Below are 18,696 nucleotides of genomic sequence, written 5' to 3'. Positions count from 1 at the left end.
AACATGAAGCCGGATGCACTCTCCCGTCAGTTTTCCCCGGAAGGGGGGAACTCTAGTCCCGACACCATCCTGCTGGCTTCATACGTGCTCGGTGCTGTCACCTGGGAGATCGAGAGGGTGGTACGTGAGGCCCAGCAGGCTCAACCTGACCCTGGAGGGGGCCCTCCGAATCGTCTGTTTGTCCCTCCGTCCGTCTGCTCCCAAGTCCTGCGGTGGGCCCACGACTCGCGTCTCTCTGGTCACCCCGGCATCCGGCGGACTATAGACCGGCTCCGCCGCACCTTTTGGTGGCCGTCCCTCGAAGAGGAGACCCGTACGTATGTGCGGGCCTGCACTACGTGCGCCCGGAACAAGGCCTCGCACCGACCCCCCATGGGGCTACTACGGCCACTCCCTGTTCCACAACGTCCGTGGTCCCACATTGCGGTGTATTTCGTAACGGGTCTCTCCCCGTCAAACGGCAACACCGTCATTCTGACTGTGGTGGACCGGTTCTCAAAGGCGGCCCACTTCATTCCCCTACCCAAGCTTCCATCGGCCTGTGAGACCGCTGACCTACTGGTCCAACACGTCTTTAGGCTTCATGGCATTCCTGCGGACATAGTCTCGGACCGTGGCCCGCAGTTCTCATCCCAGGTATTGAAGGCATTCTGCCACACCCTCGGCGCCACGGCCAGTCTCTCCTCGGGATTCCATCCGCAAACTAACGGCCAGACGGAGAGGCTGAACCAGGAGCTCGAGGCCATCCTCAGGTGTGTGACCACCACTAATCCCTCCTCTTGGAGCCATCACCTCCCGTGGGTTGAGTACGCCCACAATTCCCACACGTCTACTGCCACCAGGCTGTCTCCTTTTGAGGCCTCCTTGGGCTATCAGCCTCCCCTGTTCCCTAGCCAGGAGGTAGAGGTGGCAGTTCCATCAGTCCAACACAATGCCCGTCGTTGTAGACGGGTGTGGAGAGCGGCTCGGGTGGCTCTGCTCCGCACGGCTGAGCAGAATAGGAGAGTGGCGGATCGGCGTCGTGTCCCAGCTCCGGCATACCGTATTGGACACCGGGTCTGGCTTTCGACCAGGGACATCCCCCTACGCACCGAGTCGAGGAAGCTCTCCCCCAGATACATCGGCCCTTTTCCCATCATCTCCATCGTCAACCCGGTGTCGGTCAAGCTGCTGTTGCCTCGCTCCATGAGGATTCACCCGGTGTTCCATGTCTCCCTCCTCAAGCCTGTTGTCTCCAGTCCCCTAAATCCTCCACCAGCACCCCCTCCACCCCCCCCCCCCCGCCTCATCGAGGGGGGCCCCGTCTACACGGTCAATCGCCTCCTGGATGTCCGCCGTCGAGGTCGGGGGTTTCAGTACCTGGTGGACTGGGAGGGTTATGGACCTGAGGAGCGGTGCTGGGTGCCACGGTCCAGGATCGTTGATCCGGGGCTCATATGCGCCTACCACCGACAGCACCCCGGTAAGCCGGGCGGTTCGCCATGAGGCTTCCGTTGAGGGGGGGTACTGTTAGGAGATCGGTCTGACCTAGTGTGTGCTCCTCTGTTTTTCCCCCTGTCAGTGTTGTTGTTTGAAGGCCATGTGCTTATGTTTTGTTTTTGTGTCAGCCTATAGTTTCCACCCCCGAGTTCCATCTCCAACCATGCCCCTCTCCCCAGGCTCAGCTGTGGGGAATTCCGGTGATCAGCGCCGATGGACTTAAATACCCCCAGCTGTCCTCCGGCGCATTGTCAGTCCGTACGGTTACCAGTCTGGTTCTAGTCTCCGTGAGTTTGAACAGTGTTTTCATGAACAGTTATTTCTAACCTTTCTGGCTGTCTGCAGCACTCCTGCCGCGCAGTCGATCCCCGGGAATTCACCTGTGCGCAGAGGCCGACCCGAGTAGTACCACGGAGTTCACCGGTCAGCATCCCTTGTTTTCATCCCGGACCGTTTCCAGCTGTGAGTAAGGTTGAGTTTCCCTCCCGACTCCGGAGGCTGCATCATCCTTCCTCGGTTGAGTTTCCCTCCCGACTCAGGGAGAACGGACAGGCTTTGGCCACTGGACACGGGGCCGTAGTCTGTTTGGATATTGTTGTCTGTTTAAGTCTGCAGCTATATATATATATATATATATATATATATATATATATATATATATATATATATATATATATATATATATATATATATATATAAAATAAAGATCTTGAAGGATTAATCTGCTGTGTGAGCGTGTGTTTGGGTCCATTTACTACACCACCACATAACACAGAGTGTTAACTCTTGCCTTTATGCTTTTAATGGTTTCATGTGAAGCACTTTGAATTACCTTGGTGTTGAAATGTGCTATACAAATTACAAGTACAAACATATACAGAAACAACACTGTTCATGCACAGCAGGGTAAGTCAATATATTGTTTCTTTTAGCTAAGTTAACATTTAACGTTTAACGTGTAACACCAACACCATGCAACTTAAAATCACACACTAAAAACACAATCTAATGGCATTTCATCTTTATGGTGCTGCAGTCACATCATACATTTAAATTCAGTTGTCAGAGTCTAACTCATTGCTTTTTAAAAGCTGTAATTTCAAATATTACCAGACAGGAATTGTTCTAATCAGGGCTTTTACTAGCCAGTTGGCATGGTTGTCTATCATCATGTACTTAGATGATGATCAAGGTTTCTAAATGTTTTTATATCAAAATGACGATTTAAGAATTTGCATTTTTGCAGAGAATTGGAGCATTCACTCTGCAATTTAGAGATCAAAATGTGTTTCTTTTTCGAGACAGTTTCCACAGACTGACCATGACTGAGTACAAGCTAGAGGTCACAACAGGTGACCAGCAATATGCAGGAACATGGGACCACATATTCATCACCTTATTTGGAACTGAAGGGCAGAGTGAGCGAACTGAGTTGGACAACTTTGGCATCGACTTTACAACTGGGACAGTAAGTTGAATCCTGTTGAACATCCTCAAATTAGGTCTGGGACAAAGTAATGATTTTTGTTCGTGCATACATATATGCTGGGGTAGTATTTGTCTTCATGACTAATTCAAGAAACGTTTACCTTTATGTAATTAATACACTTTAAGTCACTGTGAGGATAATTTTACTGGTTATGCAACAGTCTCAATTTAATACTGATGCCTCTATATGACATACATAAGTAAATGAGACCATGAGTGAGAAAATTGGCTATTTCTATGTAGTTATTGTTTATGCTTTTCATTGGTCCCACTGGCACCAAGTTGGCGGACATATGTTCTCTTTAGATGCTTGCCTATATCAACATACGTGCTGAACTGAGTTTGTTCAACACAAATCTTTTGGACACCGTTTTACGTGACACATACATTTGATCCATACTTTTCTAAATTTAGTATAGAAAATGTACGGACGAGTTCAGGTTCACATTTGGTTTTCATAAGGTGCGCCACACTAATTTATGAGTTGTCAAATTCTTCCTCAAGGTGTGGCCTATCTGACAAGATAGCCTGGAGCTCTGCAGGGGGTCCAAGGGTTCCTTCCCCGGGAATTGTGTTGCGTTAAACAAGCTATATTTTGATGCTTATTTATATACTCCGACACCTACAATCAAAGTACATGTATACCGTACTTTCCAGCATATAAGCCGCTACTTTTTTTCACACGCTTTGAGACTGCGGCTTTTACAACGGTGCGGCTAATGTATGGATTCTTTCGTAGCTTTGCGCCGCCAACACATTTAACATAAATATGGATGAAGTACCTTTGACGTTTGACCTACCTCTCACTAGGACTGTTAACAAAAATGGTGAGACGTCCATCACGCTGAAAACAACTGGCCATGAGAGAACGCAGTTCACTTGTGTTCTGAGCTGCACAGCATCCGGACTAAAGCTTCCACTCATGGTGATTTTTAAGCGGATGACAATGCCAAAAGAAAAATTCCCGAAAGTAATCGCCGTGAAAGTCAACAAGAAAGGGTGGATGATAGAAAGCCTAATGACGGAATGGTTGAAGGAATGCTACGGGAAGCGACCGGGTGGATGATTTCAAGCGTTGCTGCTAGCACAACAGCTAGCAGCTGTTGTGCTAGCAGCAACTGACGCCGCTGATGACGCTGCTGGTCACGGCGCTCGCTAATCGCTCCAATAACAGCTGATTCCTCCACAGAAATGCTGACTTTTACTGCACTGTAAAAGTCTGCAGAGGAATCAGCTGTTATTGGAGCGATTAGCGATCGCCGTGACCAGCGGCGTCATCAGCCCTATTAAGCGGCCAAGCCAGTTAGCCGTAAATGCTATTCAGAGCTACGAGCAACAACAGTTATTGCCTCGTTGCTTTTAGATTCTAATGAGAAGACACGCTGCTTCGTTTTACTTCTTCCATTTGGTAGCCTTGAGAGACCTTATTCTGTAAGTATGTCTGTATGAAGCATGAAAAGATGTGCGAAGATATATTATATTCGCTAATGCTAATCGCGGTTAGCATTTCCCCATTAGCGGAAATGTTAAAATTAGCTTAGAAGCTAGCGAGACAGACATGTTATGATGTTCAGAGAAGAAGATAACTTTAGTACCGGTACTGTTAAAAGCATCTTGCCGTTCAACGGGGACACCTGCGGCTTATAGACCAGTGCGGCGTATCTATGTACAAATTATGTAAGAGCTACAAGTAGCCGAACAGATCCCAGGCCGAATGCCAGACCTAATACCTGTTACCTTATCATTAAAATAGATCAGGAATTTGTTGCAATCGTCAACAGAATAGCATGGTAAAGTGGAGACAGGCGGTGAAACAATTCCTCTAATTGTGTCAAACAGAATCTTGGGATTTCTCTTTGAAGAAGAGATTAGGTTGGCAAAATAAGCAGTTCTAGCTTCCTCTACTCTAGTATTAAAAGAAACTCTGAGGTCTTTGAGATATAAACGATGCACTTCTAGCCCAGTAGCTTTCCAGAGCCGCTCTGTCCTGCGACACTTCTGTCTCACGCTGCACACAGCGTCTGTCATCCACGGATTAGTGTTATCGGCAGCCCTGGTCCTTATTATACACATCGAGGGAAAAACTCACCAGTCACAATGCAAACGTCTACACCCCGAGTACAAACATAGACAGAAACAACACTGCTCATGCACAGCAGGGTAAGTCAATATATTGTTTCTTTTAGCTCAGTTAACATTTAATGTTTAACACCAACACCATGCAACTTACGTGTTATAATAATTTTTTGTTTGTTTAAATTCATATTAATCCTTATTTCCAGACAGGGAATTGCACCATGAGCACCAATTTCTCTCTGGGGAAACTTGTGCTGGTCAAGGTGGAGAAAGATCGTTCTTTGTTCCACCCAGAAGATGAGTGGTACTTCTCCAAAATAGTGGTGAAGGTGAAGCCATTCTTTTCCCCTGTTACAGATGGATCTCCAGAGGAGAACTGGTGGAGTTGAGAGCAGGGAGAGGTCTGCTTCAAGTTCCCAAAATATTTGATGAAAGATACTTTAATATTGAGAGTGGGGCTGTTGCCGACTCTGCACACGGTTTACTGGTAAGAGTGAAAGTAATGTCAGGTCAAGCCCACTGATCCATTCGGCTGTTCAAGGGACAAATCCATTCGACAGATATGGGAGGACAAGATGTGCAGTCTGCCAAAACTCTAGTCTTTCGAGTTGCAAGTTTAAACCGGTGTTTCAGGTTTTAAAAAGAAAATGTTTGTTTTTTGTGACTGTTTATTTTGTGAAGAGAAAGGGGAGTTTGTTAAGTGCTTAGTCAGAAACGGACGACAACGGAAAGTCAGGACTGCCGAGTAAATCATTGGTGCTCGTCTGCCCTCAAATCAGGACTTATACTCCTCCAGAGTCAGGAAACCCTTCACACCCTGAACACAACCTGTTTAAATCTCTCCCTTCTGGGAGGCGTTGATCAAAACACTACACTTGTAGTAATGTAAACAGGATAATCCTAGACAAAGTTAGGTGTTGACAATGTTTTTTGATACCTGTTGAAAATAAATTAGTTCATAAAACCAGGTACAACCAGGTTCAATTCAGGATTTATACTCCTGAGTCAGGAAACCCTTCACATCCTGAACACAACCTATTTGAATTTCTCCCTTCTGGGAGGAGCTACAGAACATTGTACGCCAACAACCAGACACAAGAACAGTTCCTACCCCACAGGCTGTCACTCTGATGTACAGTTACTGTCGTACACCGTCATCAATCCAGTAACACCCAAATATACACTGCTGCTGTAATAGATTATACAGTTTCTGAAGCACAATTTGCTGTTGAAAATATATAGATCTGTCACTATAAATATACATCCTACACACTGTTTATACAGAATATAGTCATCTTTAAATATGCATACTGTACATAATAGTTCAGTCCATGTATATCTATTTGATATTGTAGCGTGAACGGGTCCTGCCCAACGGAAAGAAGGGCAGGATCGCACCTAACACGGTGATAACTCCGTCAGTAGTCCGAACAACCTTAGGGGATTCGTGTCCCTCTGAAGAGTCGGAAATTTACCTTCGGCCTTTTATCTCACCCCATAGCTGATTCGTTAGGATTTCGGAATTATTGTCTTTCTGAGAGTCTTGTACAGCTACGCCCGAGGCGCTCTCAGTAGGATGTAACACTAACACCCAGTATGAATAGTTACGTAGAAAGTCTATACTTTACTTTTGCCTACTTTAGTTTTCTCAGCATTTTTGACTAACACTGCCAAGTCATCACCCAGGGAACTTACCTGACGCTCCTCTGGTAGAGTCAGTCGTCACTAATATATCACAAGTTTCCGGGACAGGGGAAGAGGGGTAACTTAATCTAAAAAAACAGTCTTCAGTTTGAGTCCCAGACACTTACAAATGGTAAAGGCTGTGGATTTATTACAGTTTTCTCAAAACAGTTACATAAAACAATTTCAACTCAATGAAAGTCTAAGTGGTGCAAAAGATATCAGTCACTGTAAGCTATCTTCTGACAGCAGAAATGTCTCACAGGGTCTTCTATAAAAGAAGAGTAGTCCAGTCTCTACAACTGGAGAAGAAGCTCTTTCTCTGAGTTCTACTGCTGCCTTTTATGCTCGTCTGAGGCTGGCACCTCAAAATCATGCATCACTCACACATGAGGAGTCCTGTTTCTGGATTAACAACAGGATGTTTAAACGGTTTGATCCTGTTTGAACCGGATGTATATGGCATGAGTGACTTTCTTACATAAACAGCTATAGAAATTCTAAAAGGTTATAAAAAGTGTAAACAAGTTATATGTTGTGATGGTTATAATAAGTGTAAAGTTATATGTTGTGATGGTTATAAAAAGAAAGCAAGTTATATGTTCTGATGGTTATACTTCTATGCTTTCATATTTTTCTACAATCTTTTAACAGTAGGTATGTATGTGCACAATTTGTTTTGTTTACGATTGACTTGTAAATACACGTTTTATTTCTTATTATCTGTCCAGCTTTGTTGTCCTTGTCCCTTATTTATATTTCTGTGTAAGTAGTAGTAGTAGTTGTAGTAGTAGTGGTAGTAGTAGTAGTAGTGGTAGTAGTAGTAGTGGTAGTAGTAGCAGTAGTAGTAGTAGTAGTAGTGGTAGTAGTAGTAGTAGTAGTAGTAGCAGTAGTAGTAGTAGTAGTAGTGGTAGTAGTAGTAGTAGTAGTAGTAGTATAGAAACAACATTTTTAATTGACAGTTAACAACACCTCTTATGTCAATACACAGTGAGGGAGGTACTTAAAAGAAGGTTGAAGTCAGGGTGGAGGAGTTTATAAGAGCCAACAAGCAGGAACACAGTTCACAGAACAGCTTCAAACTGAAGGTATGGGTAGGAACTTTCCTTATCTTTCCTCATGGTATAAAAGTAGATTATCTACACTTGTAGTAATGTAAACAGGATAATCCTAGACAAAGTTAAGTGTTAAAAATGTTTTTTGATACCTGTTGACAAAAGAAATTGAGTTTAGAAAAACTATCAAAAGTTTTTGGGAAATAAATTATTTACAAATTTTAAAACGTTTTATACAAGTGGTATCAAAACATATATACACTATCATTGATGCATTTTTTGAAGATAATTGGAGCATTCACTCTGCAATTTAGAGATCTAAATGTGTTTATTTTTTGAGACAGTTTCCACAGACTGACCATGACTGAGTACAAGCTAGAGGTCACAACAGGTGACAGGCAATATGCAGGAACATGGGACAACATATTCATCACCTTATTTGGAACTGAAGGGCAGAGTGAGCGAACTGAGTTGGACAACTTTGGCATCGACTTTGCAACTGGGACAGTAAGTTGAATCCTGTTGAACATCCTCAAATTAGGTCTGGGACAAAGTAATGATTTTTATTCATGCATGCATATGTGCTGGGGTAGTATTTGTCTTCATGACTAATTCAAGAAACGTTTACCTTTATTTAATTAATACACTTTAAGTTACTGTGAGGATCATTTTAGTGGTTATGCAACCGTCTCAATATAATACTGATGCCTCTATATGACCTACAAAAGTAAATGAGACCATCAGCGAGAAAATTGGCGATTTCTATGTAGTTATTGTTTATGCTTTTCATTGGTCCCACTGGCACCGAGTCTGTCCAGTCTTGGCGGACATATGTTCTCTTTAGTTGCTTGCCTATATCAACATACGTGCTGAACTGAGTTTGTTCAACACAAATCTTTTGGACACCGTTTTATGTGACACTTACCGTATACATTTGATCCATACTTTTCTAAATTTTGGATATAAAATGTACGGACGAGTTCAGATTCACATTTGGTTTTTCATAAGGTGCCCCACACTAATTTATGAGTTGTCAAATTCTTCCTCAAGGTGTGGCCTATCTGACTAGATAGCCTGGAGCTCTGCAGGGGGTCCAAGGGATCCTTCCCCGGGAATTGTGTTGCGTTAAACAAGCTCTATTTTGATGCTTATTTATGTACTCCGACACCTACAATCAAAGTACATGTATCATCATTTTTTTTTTTAAATCAAGTGTGTAACACAAAAACTGGTTAACTTTACATATTAATTATGAATTGACCCTTCACTAAACCCCACCCCCCTTGGTTACTGTTGCCTGTCAAAGTGGCGTTCTCAACACTATGGAAATGGAAATAATTGTTCAGAAATATCAGAGAGAAGTAGACAGAAAGGACTACACTGTGCATTTGAGAGCTAAGGTTACATTCACAATGTAATTTGTTGGCTGAGTGTTGTGAATGAATATGAAATTATCATTATTATACACATCGTGGGAAAAGCTCATCAGTCACAATGCAGACGTCTACACCCCGAGTACAAACATATACAGAAACAACACTGTTCATTTGGGGTGGGAATCACCAGAGATCCCGCGATACAATATTATCACGATACTGCGATATTATCACGATTCTGCGATATTTTGAGTGTTGCGATAACATAGGCCTATATTGCGATTTATTACTTTTTTGAACTTCAAATGATGTCCCCAAAGGAAAACTGTGTCAACATGTTTTATCCAATAAGATAAAGTTTTCAGTCTGTTCATCTCACTTCAATCATTTTTATTTCAGCAAAATATCAAGCAGCAATGTCAAGCAGACATACTGACCAACAATGTCATAAATGTTGCATGAACCTGACAAACTGAACTGTTTGTATTACTACATAGTCCAACTTAACTAAATGCAAACGTGTGGACTCAGTATATGAACTATAACTTATATAAGTAGGATATAAGAGTTATATAACTCAGTGTAACTTGCGATGCGTGGACGTCGAGGGTAGAGAGACAGTTATGCTCTGCACTCTCCCCATGAGCCTGGCTGCTGTTGGCAGATTTAACCCCGTTGTGAGGCCAGATGTCTCTATCTTTGTTTTGACCAACTTCCTACCAATCACACTGACCCGAAACTTTTGCTGACCTCACCAGAAAACAACTCAGCACCATCTAGTGGATAGTTTATATCATAAAAGATCAATACTTGGCCTCCGTATTTCACAATACTGTGCTGTATCGATTTTTTCCCCCACCCCTACTGTTCATGCACAGCAGGGTAAGTCAATATATTGTTTATTTTAGCTAAGTTAACATTTAATGTTTAACGTGTAACACCAACACCATGCAACTTAAAATCACACACTAAAAACACAATCTAATGGCATTTCATCTTTGTGGTGCTACAGTCACATAATACATTTAAATTCAGTTGTCAGAGTCTAAGTCATTGCTTTTTAAAAGCTGGAATTTCAAATATTACCAGACAGGATTTGTTCTATAAAGGGCTTTTACGAGCCAGTTGGCATGGTTGTCTATCATCATGTACTTAGATGATGATCAAGGTTTCTAATTGTTTTATATCAAAATAACGATTTAAGAAGACTGTCCGGTCTGTGTGGACGTTTGTACTCCTTAGACACTTACGTATATCATGTTATATTAAATATTATCAGTTAAATGTGTATTGACAACACTCTAACATACATGTTAAACTGTATTATAATGTATTTGTTTGTTTAAATTCATATTAATCCTTATTTCCAGACAGGGAATTACACCATCAGCACCAATTTGTCTCTGGGGAAACTTCTGCTGGTCAAGATGGAGAAAGATCCTGCTTTGATCCTCCCAGAAAATGAGTGGTACTTCTCCAAAATAGTGGTGACGACACCTGAAGGAGAAGCCATTCTTTTCCCCTGTTACAGATGGATCTCCAGAGGAGAACTGGTGGAGCTGAGAGGCGGGAGAGGTCTGCTTCAAGTTCCCAAAATATTTGATGAAAGATACTTTGTTAAGATTTATAGATATCACTACTTTTCACAGGTTTGTTTTGTTGCGTTTGTCTTTTAAAACTTTACTGATGTTATGTTCTTTTCATGCCTCAGCGTTGAAGGCTTTTGAGGAGGACCATCCCATGTTGATTGACCATCGCAAACAGGAGCTGATACTTAAAAAGAGCTTTTACCAGTAAGTTTTTATGTGTGCAGTACAGTATGTACCAGGAGCTGCTTTTATAGTCTCAGAAGCTTCATCTGGAGAAATTTATACTTTTGGTAACTTTGATTTTTTTGTTTTTGTTTGTTTTACAGATGGACCACTTTAGCTGAAGGACTACCCTACATCAGCAGCTTCAAGAATGTGTCTGATCTCCCAGCTGAAGTCCGCTTCTCTAAGTCCAAAGAAACCGAAGTAGGAAATGTGAAAAGGGAAAAGTAGGTCTACATCGTATAAAATGGACACAACCAGGCTCGATTATCGTCACATTTTCTATGTTTTGAGACAAAAAGTAAATTTGAAACAATAATATCAGTATAATGTTTAATCATGTATTCTGGATATCTTTTTTTTTTACCCTGTCTTACTTCAGTGGTATTGAACTCATACTCAAGGGGCTGCTTGGATCTAAAGAACAATGGGAAAGCATTGATGACATGAAAAACATCTTCCGGTGGAAAAAGACAACTATGTCAGGTAGATTGTTTTTCCCCATTATCCACATCTGCAGCGCAACCCACAACAATAATGTCATTGTCATCATTTCATAACAAGTGAATATGAGCATTTGGCAGACACTATCATCAGTTCCAATGTCACAACAGTTCTTTCTACAACACTGCTTGATACAAATACAATATGTATGAAAACAGTTCAAGAAAGGTTGATACACTGCTTCTTAAATGAATGAAGTGGACTCGGCACTAATATATCTGTAATCCATCTAGGATTTGAAATAAAATGTAAAATCATCCCAAAATGTAAACCCAAGGAACACTTCTAACTAGAAAGGTGCACTCAGCAGAGTGTAGATATCAGCTAGGTGTGTCTAAACAACTGAATACAACCCATAATTGGCTGTAACATTTATTGTATGATTATGAATTTACTTTGAAATATGGTCTGATAAAGGACCATTAAAGAAACAACAGAAACCCTGTGTGATAGCACCATCCAACATCTATTGTCAGTTTTGAATGAAATTCTACTGTATCTTAAATGTCAATTGCATAATGTTCTCCATTAAAATGAGTTAACGATGTCTAATTACATTAGATTGGATGTTGTTCCTGTCGGGTAAAACAATTAATTTTCCACAAAGTAAAAATCTCTCAGGAACAAACCAGCAATGACTATGATCAACATGTACTTCAAAAAAGTTAGACATCAGATAGATATTTAGATATTATATGAAATATCATATTTGCAATTCTTCCAGAGTATGTTACAGAGCACTGGAAGGATGATGACTTTTATGGATTCCAGTTTCTGAACGGAGTCAATCCCAATGTGATCAAGCGCTGCTCAGAGCTTCCCCCAAACTTTCCAGTCACAGAGAAGATGGTGAAGCCGTTCCTGGAAGAAAAAAGCTCTCTGAAGAAGGAGCTGAAGGTATGAAAGCAGAGTGGCTTTACTTTGGAGATAATCTTTGCTTTTGGAGACGATATTTGTGTTTCATCCCAATATCACATGTGTGATCTGTGAAACCTATTGATGTCTTAAACACTTCTTCCCTCTGTCTTTCATTCCCATACAGAAAGGCAATATATTCCTCTATGACCAGAAGAAGATGGATGGAATACCCGCTAGAGCCTATCATGGTGAACCTCTGCACGTGACTCCTGGTCTCTGTTTGCTCTACGTGAACCCAGAAAACAAACTGATGCCCATTGCAATACAGGTCTATTCACATGATCATATTACATCCCGTAGTACATTACTGTCTCTTCAAAAGTCCAGTTGCACTATTTTAACAAACAAAAACTAAATATATTTTTTTTCAGTTGCATCAACAACCTGCTGAGCTGAACCCCATCTTCCTGCCCAGTGACCCAGAGACTGACTGGCTGCTTGCCAAGATGTTTCTTAAAAATGCTGATGCCCTGGATCATCAATCAGTCCAACACCTCATGAAAACTCACTTCCTGGCAGAGGTCTTTACTGTCGCTGCTCTCCGCAGCTTCTCTGTGATTCATCCCCTCTATAAGGTGCTGGTGCACTTCTTTTATCTATTCCCTTGATCAGAACTGATGATCTGACTTTTTATTGATGGAGTCTTTTAAGATATGATTAATGACAAATCAGAAAATTTCTTGCCAGAATCTCTTGGTGTGAAAAGAAAAATGACAAAATATGTACATCTGAATATTCATCACAGAAAGAGCAGTCTGTGTTTGTGTCTTTTTAGAATATCTGCATGTAGTGGGTAATAATCATGAATAATTATGAAAAACGTATGAACTGAGTATAAGCACCCTATCCTTCCAATATATTACATCAACAAAACCATTCCAAAATGCCATGACATATGAAAGTACAGTCAAATTGGAAATTCGTTTCACATATTGCTCAACATCCTTCAGAAAAACAACAAAATATGTTTCTGATAGATCCGATTTCATTTCATTTTCTCCTTTTTCTTTTATTTTTAGGGATTTATTCAGGTTTATACATAGAATGATTTAATATATGCTGTATTAGAGAACTTTTCTGATCACATGACACGTTTACAAATCAGTGTGAATTGGTTAAGAAACACCATAAAACAGCAACATTCCTTGTTCGAGTTACAGCCAGGAACCTTTGTTGCTTGTCAATTCCCTCTCTGTCCCGTCCCATGTTTCCTGTCTGTATCGGAGAGAGAGTTATTCCAGTTTTTAACATTCCTTGTGAGTCATTAAACATGTAGTTACATGTATCTGAAGAAATCTGCCCTTGGAAGCATGAAAACATTTCTCACTTCACTTCAGATTATTAGTTTGCAAATGTTGCGTTTTTGATGTTATGTTCGTGAAGTCCACAGTCTGACCACTTTTTAATGCCTATATCTATATGGGATGCCCTTCTGATATACAGTCATTAAGACGAAAGAATAAATTTGCGTATGATTCTTCAAATTTTTGAAGTGAACCTTGACCCGCCACCATTTGAGTATCTTTTATAGAAAAGACAGCACATCAAGCAGAGACGCTTTTCCTGAGTAAACCAATTGTGTATGTGTTCGTTCTAGTAAGCAACGGTCTTAATAGTGCAGACCAAGATATATTTGGGAGTCCAGCCCCACTATTTTATTTAGATAACTGTAATATTCTATCCAAAATAAGATTTCTAATGAGAATGTTAGCTTATGGATTTCTTTGGTGATCAACACAAACAAGATGTGCTGCCTACAACATCGTAACATGACTTTTAAAATATTTCCCTTTGTCTGCACAGCTGCTGTTTCCACACTTCCGGTACACTCTGCCCACAAACACGAAAAGCCGCACATTTCTTTTGGGACCTGAAGCCGCTCTAAGTACAGTATGGCTCTGTAAAATACATATTTCTGAAAATTCAAACTACTCCAAATAGATTGCACTGTTGCAAGACAAAGTTATACCTTTGACTTTTTAACGATGCATAATTCTTTTATTTCAAGAAATGTGTCTCATGGTAACTATTTGTGCATTATTGATTTATTAGAGTTCACTGGGATATGACGGAGTGATGGAGCTCATGAGAAGGGCTCTCTCTGAAATGACCTACAGCTCCCTCTGTCTGCCAGAGAACATCATTGCACGAGGACTGGAATCCATCCCCAACTTCTACTACAGAGATGATGGCCTGAAGCTGTGGAACATCATCAACAGGTTATCTTTCAATAAATATCACATCTGTCCAGACCGATTTATTCTACAAGCAACAGCTGAGAGTCATTCAGTCTTGTTCACATCCAAACATTTAATTATTTTTAACATTTAATCTAATTATTTTGTGTTCATAGCTTTGTGAAGGCAGTAGTGGGGTACTACTATCCCTCAGACAGTGAAGTACGTAAAGACACCGAGCTGCAGGAATGGATCAGTGAGATATTCACACATTGCGTCTTAGGAAACACAGCCTCAGGTATTTAACCCATGCTGTGACGTCATTTGTAAACACAAGATATATAATATCTCAATAGTAGCCTTTAATATTTAACGAAGACAGGGATTGCCAATAATTAACTCACAGTAATTGTGCTACCAACAGGGTTTCCAGCAAGCTTTCATACTGTCGAGGAGGTGATCAAATTCATCACCATGCTGATCTTCACAGTGACGGGTCAACATGCTGCTGTAAACAATGGACAGGTAATTAGTTGGGACAATGGAATATGTATTGATGTTTGATCAAGTGCAAGTTTGCTTTAATAATTCAAATTTATGAACATTTGGCAGGTCTGCAATCTGGTTATTATTCATTCCATTGTTTTCTTTCGCTGAGCATTACAATGGTGCAATGGTTGAATTCCCAATGTAGATTTACATAATTATTTTTGTGATGTTTGACATTCAAATAATTTTATTGAATTAGTTTTGTATCAAAGATGTTACATCTTGAAATGTCTCTTATAACTTAGTTCGACTACTTCTCCTGGGCACCAAATGAGTCACTCCTGCTGGTCAAACCTCCTCCAACCACTAAGGGGCAGTCAAGCATGAAGACTATTTTGGAGACCCTCCCAGATGTTGGTGACACAGTCAGCATTGCAGCAATAGCCTGGCTACTTACAGAGAAGTACACTGACACGGTAGGTTTGGTGTTGATAAACGCTCATTATAACTCGTCCACATTTTAAATGTTTAAAATAAATTGTACAAAGCACAATACTGTGTCAATCAGATTTACAGTTTCGGTTTGTCCTTTTGGCAGGTTCTCATTGGTGCATACCCCGATGAACGATTCCAAGAGCCTGCTCCAAAGCAGATGATGAAGGAATTCCAAGCAGAGTTGTCCGACCTCAGTGAAGCAATTTCAACAAGAAACTTGCAGCTTGAAATACCCTACACATACCTGAACCCTACTGAGATCGAGAACAGTATTGCTATTTAGCTCCGCCTGATAAGCCTTTTCTATCTCTGCATTAGGCAACAATATCAATACCTTTTTAACACCTGTCTTGCATGCTGGGTTGTGAGTTTAACTCTGGAAGACGATAGGCTGTATCATATTAAGTCAGCCAATGATAGGGCACCTGTATCTTTGTGTGAATTATATTCCACATGTTGAGTAATAACTTAAATGAGCAGTTTAGGTAGCAAATGCTGATGTTCTCTCCAAAAATGGTCACAGCTAATTTCCTCACACTTGTTATTATGATAAATTGACCACATATTGGGAATCTAAAGGGTTATTTCTGGCATGTAAACATATTAAACCTTAATAAAGTGACATATAATCAGCTTTTCTCTTGCCTCAAAATCTTGCAAGAGATGGCTGGTCATGGCTGGTCTCAAGGTACTCAATCCCAATGTACTCTGGGGCACTTCATTATTACCTCTTTATTATCAAACTATTACCCCACTATTGATATATCATACTGTACTATATGGTATTACCGAGCTGTAACGTAAAGTGCTACATGTTTTGGTTTTGTTTGTTACTGCTGTTGCGTTTCTATTTTCACCTTTTGCATATAACTGACTTAAGGCCATTACTTCTAAACAATATCTTACAGGTGAATGAGGGGTGATGGGAGGGATGCATCGCGCATTTGTGATTTGTATTCATTGTGTACCCTGGGGGTGCGCGAGGTGCTTCTAGGGGGTGCGCGAGAGGTAAAATGTAATGGTGGTCTAATGGTGTAATAATTAATATTAAAAATAAATTTCACAAAGTAAAAACATGAATGTAACAGACTGTCTCGTGTTTGTCGTTCTGGTGTTGACGATGATATGTCCCTTGAGTGTTTCCGTAGCGAAGGCGCAACCCCCGCCTCTGGCCAAAGGAGAAAACAATAATAAAGAGAGTAGCCGTGGGCTGATACAAGATGTCTAATCTCCCGACTCCAGTTATTACTGTATGATAAGTGCCCTTATACACGAACCCAAGACGCTCGGTTACATGCATTATAAAAATCCGCCTTGTAAGATTTAAATTTAAAATTAAAGACGTACAATTTAATAAATAAATGCAATTCTGCTCCTGCCGCCAGACTGTCTTTTACGTGGCTAGCCTAGCTTGTGCAGCTAACGTCAGCTAACAGCTAACTTCATTCATTCAGCAACATTCATGCAAATATGATAAACTGGCTGAAAATCGGGGAAACTGTCAGGTGGGACATCTGAAGCTATCAGTCATAAAAGAGGAGAGAGAGAGAGAGAGAGAGAGAGAGAGAGAGAGAGAGAGAGAGAGATAGAGAGAGAAGGGGGGGGGAATCGGAGGCGAGAGGAACGGAGAGGTGTGTTGGGGAGAGACCGGGAGAAGAAATCGAACGGGAGTCAGAGGAAGATGAGACGGAGGAAGGAGGAAGGGATTGCACAGACAAATCGGGAGCACATCGCGGAGTCAAGGTAAAAAAGTTATTGAAACTTTGTTGCAGTGTTTCAGGGCGTTTTCACACCTTCAGTTCGTTTGCTTTGTTCTGATTCAGGGTTTAATATGATACAATGTTGCAGTTGCCCCTTTGTTCGGTTTGTGTTCACACTGCAACATTTAACAGCGGACTAAATATTGTAAACAAACGCCAAGCGCGAGCAAACTGTTCTCTCATTGGTCCGATTTCTATGAGGCTATAAATAGGCTCTGTTGCTTCTTCTTTTTTTAAGGTGTGGGGGATTGGGGGTGCGTGAACCCGGTCGGGATGTAGAAGGGGGTGCGCGGCCTAAAAAGTTTGGGAACCGCTGTTGTAAACAATCTGTGACATTAAATGAAATCCTATATCTATCTATCTATCTATCTATCTATCTATCTATCTATCTATCTATCTATCTATCTATCTATCTATCTATCTATCTATCTATCTATCTATCTATCTATCTATCTATCTATCTATCTATCTATCTATCTATCTATCTATCTATCTATCTATCTATCTATCTATCTATCTATCTATCTATCTATCTATCTATCTATCTATCTATCTATCTATCTATCTATCTATCTATCTATCTATCTATCTATCTATCTATCTATCTATCTATCTATCTATCTATCTATCTGTGAATCTACCTATTGAGATCTAAAGAGTTCACTCTGATATGGGTGATGTATGGCGCGCGGTAATTCTGACAGAGTGGGACTTCATTCTTTCTCCCCCTTCTTTGCTGTAAACGACACGATCCGATTTATTTTTAGATTACACCTTACAGTCAATGGGCCACGCAGACTGAATACAAGAGCTACAATGTAGACTATAATAACCCAAGCCCGCCATACTAAACGATTGAGGACACATCATTTGGTTAAGGTGGCAGCAATGTTATTCAGGTTCGGTGTCATTCTCACTCCGGAGTCTTCGGATGTAAAGGTTTATATTTTGGGCTCGCGTGAGGAAATGGGCAACTGGGACCCGCGCGGAGCGGTTCAGATGAGAGCCTCACAGAAGCTCCTGCTGTCAACACATGAACCGTGTCTGTGGATCGGCGACGTGCAGCTGGCAGAGCCCTTCAAAGACACCCTGTGGTTCAAGTTCGTCAAAAGAGTCCGCGGCACTTGTATCTTGGAAGGTATACATGCATCAATACTCTGGTGCTGTGCCAGAGATTCAGCCGCGTGCAAAAGGAAATCGTTTTTGCGACGTCACATCGATTTAATGTAATTCCCATCGGAAGTAACGTTTCAGGCAAAAGACGAAAATAACTCCGCCATGTTTGGTTCACATTGTGTAATCCATCCTTACTGCCACATGATGGCGGTGAAGTGACACTTGTTATTTATCAAACGCGCAGTGGCTCGTGGATTTCAGTGCATACA

At 41.1% G+C, this 18,696-nt stretch overlaps 1 protein-coding gene across 2 annotated transcripts; it reads left to right on the top strand.

Annotated features, from left to right (window-relative positions):
* Window positions 1–2,788: 2,788 nt before the first annotated feature.
* On the top strand, window positions 2,789–16,774 carry LOC306793443 (hydroperoxide isomerase ALOXE3-like). 2 transcript variants are annotated; one of them, XM_079291074.1, is made up of 14 exons: window positions 2,789–2,947; window positions 10,528–10,732; window positions 10,869–10,950; window positions 11,073–11,195; window positions 11,351–11,454; window positions 12,197–12,369; window positions 12,515–12,658; window positions 12,762–12,965; window positions 14,194–14,280; window positions 14,443–14,609; window positions 14,744–14,865; window positions 14,992–15,092; window positions 15,362–15,532; window positions 15,655–16,774. In XM_079291074.1, the coding sequence occupies exons 1-14, from the start codon at window positions 2,801–2,803 to the stop codon at window positions 15,832–15,834; spliced, it is 2,010 nt and encodes a 669-aa protein (XP_079147200.1). In that variant the 5' UTR covers window positions 2,789–2,800; the 3' UTR covers window positions 15,835–16,774. The 2 variants fall into 2 exon arrangements, with proteins under 2 accessions (XP_079147200.1, XP_079147199.1); XM_079291073.1 differs by lacking the exon at window positions 2,789–2,947 and adding an exon at window positions 8,136–8,288.
* Window positions 16,775–18,696: the final 1,922 nt, after the last annotated feature.

Source organism: Melanostigma gelatinosum (assembly GCF_949748355.1).
Source record: "Melanostigma gelatinosum genome assembly, chromosome: 19".
NCBI classification, from domain to species: Eukaryota; Metazoa; Chordata; class Actinopteri; order Perciformes; family Zoarcidae; genus Melanostigma; species Melanostigma gelatinosum.
The sequence above is the reverse complement of the archived record's forward strand: the minus strand, read 5'-3'. Positions and strand labels throughout refer to the sequence as shown.